The 8,206-nt window shown below is 34.2% G+C and overlaps 1 protein-coding gene across 3 annotated transcripts in view; it reads right to left on the minus strand.

Moving 5' to 3' along the window:
• LOC107719556 (guanine nucleotide-binding protein subunit alpha-11-like) overlaps window positions 1-7,495 on the minus strand; it is a 13,614-nt gene extending 6,119 nt beyond the window's left edge. For 2 of the 3 annotated variants that reach the window (XM_016526998.1, XM_016527000.1), the window contains exons 1-6: window positions 6,975-7,495; window positions 6,078-6,233; window positions 4,857-5,041; window positions 4,178-4,332; window positions 2,557-2,685; window positions 1,030-1,159 (exon numbers count right to left, since the gene is read on the minus strand). In XM_016526998.1, the coding sequence (XP_016382484.1) occupies window positions 1,030-1,159; window positions 2,557-2,685; window positions 4,178-4,332; window positions 4,857-5,041; window positions 6,078-6,228 (750 nt within the window). In that variant the 5' untranslated portion in view covers window positions 6,229-6,233; window positions 6,975-7,495. Of the gene's footprint in view, window positions 1-1,029; window positions 1,160-2,556; window positions 2,686-4,177; window positions 4,333-4,856; window positions 5,042-6,077; window positions 6,263-6,974 lie in introns of all 3 variants that reach the window. The other variant, XM_016526999.1, reaches the window with a different exon arrangement.
• Between the last annotated feature and the right edge of the window lie 711 nt (window positions 7,496-8,206).

The following is an 8,206-nucleotide window of genomic DNA, read 5'->3' on the forward strand; positions in this document are numbered from 1 at the left end:
ATTTTTTCTTTTATGCCAAAAATCATTAGGACATTAAGTAAAGATCATGTTTCATAAGGATATTTTGTAAATTTCCTACCGTAAATATATCAAAACTTAATTTTTGATTAGTAATATGCATTGCTAAGAACTTCATTTGGACAACTTTAAAGGCGATTTTCTCAATATTTTGATTTTTTTGCACCCTCAGATTCCAGATTTTCAAATAATTGTATCTCGGCCAAATATTGTCCTATCCTACCAAACCATACATCAATGGAAAGCTTTCAGATGATGTATAAATCTCAATTTCGAAAAATGTACCCTTATGACTGGTTTTGTGGTCCAGGGTCACATATAATGCAAAAAATATTAAAATTGTGTTTGTAACGTTGGTATTCTTAATTTAATTAGTACTTATGTAATTTGTATTAATGTAATAATTCAAATAAATAATTAATTTGTGATATGTGGTTTAAATGACGTGTATCCATGCTAATATTATACAGAATTTTAATCTATGTTTATCATGTAAATATTTCCAATATTTTTCCTTACTGAACAAGCATTATTTTAGTATTAATTACATACTACTATATTATTTATTAAAATCTTGAATTATCTCATTGTGACTTCATTGTTTCCATTTTAATTTTTTAATTATTTTAAGTAATTTTGTTATTCTTAGTAATTTGCATTAATTTTTCATATATATATATATATATATATATATATATATATATGTGCAACTTTAGTTTCAGTAATTCAAATTATACTTCTAATTTCTAATTTTCATTAAAGTTTTCATGTAATGTTTATAGTTTTATTATTAGTATAGTATTTTCAGTAAATAAGTTATATTTTATATAAGTATTATTTTATTTTTCATTTTAATTAATGTTTTAGTTAGCAATAATTCGTTTTAGTTAACAATAACAAAAGTAATTAATTACAGTTGCATTGAAATATGACTCAGGACTGTTATACTGATCAAAGCAATCGATTAGTACAAGAGAGATTCAGGCAGACTGGGGCGAAGGAGTCGCTTACCTCCTTGTTATTCTCCTCCAGCACCTGGTCGTATTCGCTGAGGGAGGCTAAAAATATGAGCGATGTCACATTCTCAAAGCAGTGGATCCATTTCCGCCTCTCTGACTTCTGGCCACCCACATCCACAATCCTTCAGAAAAAAAGTGGTAAGACCATTTGATTAAATTCTGTTGTTTATTCTTGAAACTTTCTGTCTAAAACATTAAACATTAACTGTCAGCCCCTATCATTTGTTCCTACTTCCTTGCTGTCATATATCAAACATGTCTGCCTCCAAATATAGTAGATTGCATCAAGTAATTGACTCGCATCATCTTGTAACTGGTTTCTTTATAAAAATTCTAATATTTGTTTTACATTTTCTGAAAAATATATGAGTGCAAGCAAGGCTAGGAAGTTTGTCCAAGTGTTGCTATATAATTGCTAAGGTGTTCCTAGTGATTTTTTAGCACAATGCTATGCTGTTGCCATGGTTTTCTAGGTAGTTGCCAGGCAGAAATTAAATCTTATTATTGAACACCACTTTTCTTACACCAGGGTTTCTGAAACTGGGTTCACAAATCCCTGGAGGTTTGTGAGGAAACTGCAGGGGGTTCTTGAATTAAAGGAATAGTTCACCCAAAAATGAAAATTTGCTGAAAATGTACTCACCCTCAGGCCATCCAAGATGTAGATGAGTTTGTTTCTTCATCAGAACAGGTTTGGAGAAATTTAGCATTACATTACTTGCTCACCAATGGATACATTGCAGTGAATGGGTGCCGTCAGAATTAGAGTCAAACAGCTGATAAAAACAAAACAATAATCCGCAAGTAATCCACACAAATCCAGTCCATCAATTAATGTCTTGTTTCTAAGAAACAAATCCATCATTAAGATATTTAAATTTTAACCCATCACTTGTGGACAAAATAACTGTCCATAATCCATAATAATGCTTCCTCCAGTGAAAAAGTCCATCCCCTGTTGTCCTCTTACATCAAAAACCATTTTTGTTTTTAAATGTTTGTGCTTGTAAACAGTACTTGATCTGTGCATATTTCTCTCCTGATTCAGACTACACAAATTTTCACTGGAGGAAGAAATAGAATCTAAAAGATAGAAGACTCGTATTTTAGCTGGAAGTGATGGTTGCAAGTTTTAATGATGGATTTGTTTCTTAGAAACAAGACATTAATTGATGGACTGGAGTAGTGTGGATTACTTAAGGTTTATTGTGATGTTTTTATCAGCTGTTTGGACTCTCATTCTGACGGCACCCATTCACTGCAGAGGATCAATTGGTGAGCAAGTGATGTAATTTCTCCAAATCTGTTCCCATGAAGAAGCGAACTCGTCTACATATTGGATGACCTGAGGGTGAGTACATTTTCAGCATTTTTTTTTTTTTCATTTTTGGGTGAGCTATTATTCATAATAAATAATATTAAATCATAAAATATAAACATTTTAAATTTAAAAAACAATAAAAAAAAAACTGACTTGAAAATGAAGTAATATAATTCTATAAAATGTTCCTTACTGTACCTGAGGGTGATCTTCTCCACGCTGAAGGAGTAATCGTTGATGCCTGTGGTGGGGAATCGGACTCGGAGCACATCCTGGGCTGTGGGGATGAAGTCTGGGGCCGCAATACGGTCCAAATTTGTCATATAGCTAAAAAAAAAAATGCAACATAGTTTAGTGTAACATTTCACAACTGTGTGAGTGTGATAAAGTGCCATGATGTTTGCCTTTTGCTTTATTGGTGTTTGTGCTTTAGACAGCAGTTTAATTAAACGTCCTGGCTTGTTTGTGTTTCTTATCATGGCCAGGTTTGTAGAACTGGAAGCAGGAAGAGAGAACGAGAAGGACACGCATAACTGTGTAAAGGAGTGATTAGGTAACGATTAACAAGAACACTGTTGTACTTTACAGGAAATGTGCTTAACAATATGCAGTACTGCCTTAATTCAACAGGCTTCAAGTGAGCTAACGACTTTAAAACAACACACATTATTCATCTTATAACAATCTGAAGAGTGAAAATGTGTTAATAATATATGACTAAAATAAAAGACAACACATCAATCATCATCGTCAAAGAAGAGAACAGAAAGAAAACTCAATAATATTTGATGCAACTGAGTGGTTTACTGCAATACTGACTTGCTTGGATTTGCATGCTTGTCTAAAGATACAGCTGTATTGCCCTCCAATGGTGTCCTTTGGATCTGCACAAACCATTTTGGGGTTTTTATCATAAACATTATATACATAACCATTTGACAAAAAATTAACTGCTAAAATTCCTGTTAATATGAATACATTAGTATTAATATTATATGTTAGTATTGATGCAATAACAGTCATTTTAATATATGTTAGAAATATATTTGTTAAAATTATTAATGTAGTTATATAACTAATTCTAATACTGATCATATATGATTTAATACATATCATAATATATTACAAATAAATTAGCTAATAAAATTATATAATGGATATTAATATAAATAATAAAAATATATCATATAATTATATTCTAATTATAAAATACAGATAGAAATACATTTCATTAAATATATATACAATTTAATTTATTAATTCATGTAATATAAGAATTATTAATAATATAGTATATTAATAAAACGTTAGTATTAGTATTGTAATTATGATCATCTTAATTATTATGTAATTAGTTATTAAGTAGTTAGTTATTTAGTTATAAATACTAATAATTAGATCAATTTTGCTGTTAATATTATTAATGTAATTATATAACTGTAATTCTAATACTGATCATTTTAGATTTAATAAATTAATATCATAATATAATATTACAAATAAATTAGTTAATAAATTTATATATTAGATGATATTATAATTAATTTATAATTCTAAGAATATAGACACTTCAAATACTACATTTAATAGAAATGTAATAATAAATATTCAGTTCAGTTTCTTGTATTATTCTGCTGTCACTCAAATCAGAATTTCATGGCCATGTATTTATTTATTTGTTATGTATTCATGTAATAAACATGCTAATATACCTTCAACTGGTTGGTATTGTAAAATCAACCCCTTTAGAATGATATAAGGCTTCGCGTCAGGGTCCTGATCCCAGTTTATCTATAGTTTTTTTTATATAGATACTTACTATTCTGTAGAGTCCAGAAGCTGGTACTCTCTACGACGACTATAACAGCCCTTGATACCATCGTCAGCCCAAAGTCGGCGGATAGCGTCCACATACATTCTGTCTAAATGTGTCATCTGACGGATCTCCACTTCCTGAAACTGTTTCCCATAGATCTAAGGAGATAAATGGCAACAAATGAGGCTTGTTTATATAAATATTGTGTGGATGCTTTCTATATTCCTGGTCTATTTGAAAGGACAGCTGCCACAGCTATCACAGCTAGGTATAATTTACACACACATACACACACACACACACATATATATATATATATATATATATATATATATATATATACACACACATAAAAGTGACTTCTTTTGGACTGATGCATGCAACACCCGCTGAGTGCCATGAGACAGCTTGAAACATCAAAGACAATTTTTAATATAACTCCGACTGGATTCGTCTGAAAGAAGAAAGTCATATACACCTAGGATGACTTGAGGGTGAGTAATTTATGGGCTAATTTTCATTTTTGGGTGAACTAACCCTTTAACCTGGTGTGTGAAACAGGTACTAACTGCTTGTGTAAACTGTGCTATCAGGGGGCGTTTCAAAGGAATGTTGTGGATTTAATTTCAGATTTAAAACTGAGGGATTCGGAAGCAATCAGAGATTTTCTCTGGCAGGTTACCTCGTTTTGCGGGTTAGCATAGGGAATCTTTAATGTGTTCATGGCCGCTGTCAGAGCCTTCATAGCTGTGAAGATATTCTGGAAAACCAGTTTAGTGTAGCCACGCCTGTCTTCTTCGGAAAAGCCCTTGCCGTGAATAATCCTCATCTGCTTTATAAAAGTCGTCTTCCCGCTTTCTCCGGTGCCTGAAATCCATAAGAAAAAAAAAGAATATTACACGAAGCAGAATAGGAATGTCAAACACTAGTTCTGAAACCAGGTCATGGTATGACAAAAATGGAGAACCGAAAGGAATGCAACATGCAATGATAACATACGATTCACACACAAAGGAATGTTATCTGTCCTGTTAACAGAGAAGCCACAAAGCGAGATGTTTTAATCGTGTTTAAAACAGCTGGAGATGGTCAGAAAGCATGCAGCCAGACGTGTTTGGATGCCTTTGAACCGAGGTGTCCTCCACTATCGGGGGACATTCTCTGCTGTGAAGTCTCCAACTATTTTTCTCGAATTGTTTTGGTTTAAGTGATTTAAGCAGACAGTTACCAGTGACTCAGGCTGTTCTTGCCGTTCCTCAAATGGCAAATATTTGACAGGCAACAATCACACATCACATCACATCAAATCAGTGTGAGCAGTTTTTACCCACTCCATTACCACAGAAGGCAAGGAGGCAAAAAAATGGCAGGCATTCCCTGATTACTTGATCACTTAAGAATGTGTCCCTCAAGACCTCACATGACAAATTTGAAAGCTGATAAAGAGATTAGTCATACTAACTATCTACAACTGTCTCCATGTAGGTGCCACAACAATAATGAGTAGGTAACGTGACATGTCAAGCAGTTATAACACCTTTTATTCCCACAATTTAACTTGCCACAACTATAATCTGTCATTCAGGTTCGCTGATGTTCTTCAACAGTAATGCAAAAAAAAACTATTAGTGCAGGTTGTAATTTGGCATAAACCAATGTCCATGCTACGCCAACTTTTTTTAAAAATACATATTTCAATTTCACTGCATCAGTAGAAACATGCATAGACAAGTATTTTCCAGACAATGGTTCACTCCCTTCACAGTTAAGATGACTCAGAGATCGACTCACCTGTTATCCACATTGAAAGTCTTCAGCTCCTTTGGTGATGTTTTCAGTGTCCACAGTTGTGCTTCTAATCACTTTTAAATATATAAACACTTTAATAGTTAAAACATCTCACCTAATAAAAGCACTTTGATTTCTCTGCGTTCTCGTTTCTTCTGGTCTGCAAGGATTCTTTTGATTTCATTGTGTATGACAACGGCGTTCTTCTCATCTTCAGACAAGCAACAGATGCACGACGTGTAGCACCATCTCCAACAGCCCCCCATCTCCGCTACAGGACAAAAATAACCCTTAAACCGTCTGAAGAGCCATCAAGAGATAAATATTCCATGTAATGTAATGCTTATTAAGAAAATTAGGTCTGTATAACAAAATACCGATTTTAGAACGCGTATAATAGCGAAGTTGTTTTGAGTCTAAACTTTTATATGAATCAATTGACTGAACGATTCGTTCACGAGTAGGACTGTATCGGTCTGAGAGGTTCTTCAGCAGGTCGACTGATTAATAAGTTGAATTTTTATTCAAAAATAACGCTCATTTATTGTAACAAATTGTATTTAGGTACAAATTTACTCTGTTTTTAAGAGCCATGTTGGCTGCAACAAACTTAACTGAGACACGAGTTTCTAATATGCGAGAAAGATTATTGCGTTTTGACATAATAGAATCGCTGAATCGTTTTAAAGCGAACAGTTCGAAAGAACCGATTTTCGGAAATGAGCCGAGCTTCCATCATTAGTATACCTTCAAATCTATAAAATTCCATTCCAGTGTATACGTATGGGTTACACGCATGCGTGTAATAGAATATTCAGGGGAAAACCATTTTTTATTTGTTCAATTTTTGATATCTACTGAAAACTCTTGTAAAACATTACAAAATCTTGGACTTCCCCTACGACGAAAAAGACGAAACCTAATACTTATTGCAGGTGCGCACAGGCTAACTACAAAGACAGAAACAAACTGAATAGAGTTAGAGATTAACGTTACAACATGAATCTCTTACCTGTATTCGTCGACACACCGGTACGGAGTCAGTAATGCCTTTACGAAACACGATCCATTCGTCTATTCTCCCTGAGCCGAACTGGGTTTAAACCAACTTCTTTCTCTTGTAGAGGTTTTTCTCTAAACGCTTCCCCCCAAACAATCCAAATTCTTCTGTAAAGTTCACATGATTTTTCCTCCTTGGCTTCAGACAGCTCTACCTACAATTCAGGAAAGTCCTTCTTGAACGCGAATTGTCACTGTGAAAATGGGCTGTCTCAAAATCTAGTCAGCTGCCTACTCAGACAGGGTTTGGGGCATCTTAGGGGAATAGAACGCAAGGGTCTCGGGGCGCGTTTTCAAAAGTTTTTAGTTTGACGCGAAACGCTGGAGACGCGACGCAAGGTCCGTCTGACGCATGCGTACATAAACCGAAAAGAACCGACAAGAACGCGCCCGATGTGAACGCCCCCCCTAGGGGTGTGCTAGTCAGCATTTTTAGGCATCCTATCTCCCAAAAATGCCGTCTATTTAGACAGGTTACTAAGTTTTGAAACACATCCATTCGTCAGTGGAATGCGCGCTAAACCTTAGCTGTTTATAATCAATATAATGAATAGAATTGACAGTATACTTGCTAAGAATGACCCAAGCAGATGAGTGTACTTTATTAGTTTTGAGTATCAAATTGAAGAAAAACATCCTGTTTCAGGCAGAAAAGTACAAAACCTGGTTTAGAAGTCACAAGTGGTGTTAACTTCTTGAATAGCTGTGCGGGTATTTGACACTCCTCTCTCTTGGGCTCTAGAAGTCAGTCTTTTGTCTTTGTAGGCAGAACCGGTTTATCAGGCCTTTCACGGTGTTGTGAGATATTGGGATTGCCTATAGTCCACATATTACCATGGGAACCAGTTAAGTAAGTCAAAGTTACTTAAAAAAAAAGGATGATTTCTTTAAACACGGTTTAGGAGAATCAACTAAACTAGAATATAATTGTAATATCAATAAACTATAGGTTTCAGTCACGTGACTGGCTCGAAGACATGGAGGACAAAACATCCATAGAACTGCAGCACAAGCCTGTCAATTTTCCATCTGTTTCCAAGCCACAAATATTAGATCACCTATCAAAAGAAATTTGATGATGCATACTTTATAAAGACAAGCAGATGAGCCCTATATGGGCAAACACTTAATGTGAAACTTTGCACATTGCGCTTATATTCTGGGCTCATCTGATTTCCTGTACAA

This window comes from Sinocyclocheilus rhinocerous, unplaced genomic scaffold (assembly GCF_001515625.1).
Source record: "Sinocyclocheilus rhinocerous isolate Xijiao unplaced genomic scaffold, SAMN03320098_v1.1 scaffold1294, whole genome shotgun sequence".
NCBI classification, from domain to species: Eukaryota; Metazoa; Chordata; class Actinopteri; order Cypriniformes; family Cyprinidae; genus Sinocyclocheilus; species Sinocyclocheilus rhinocerous.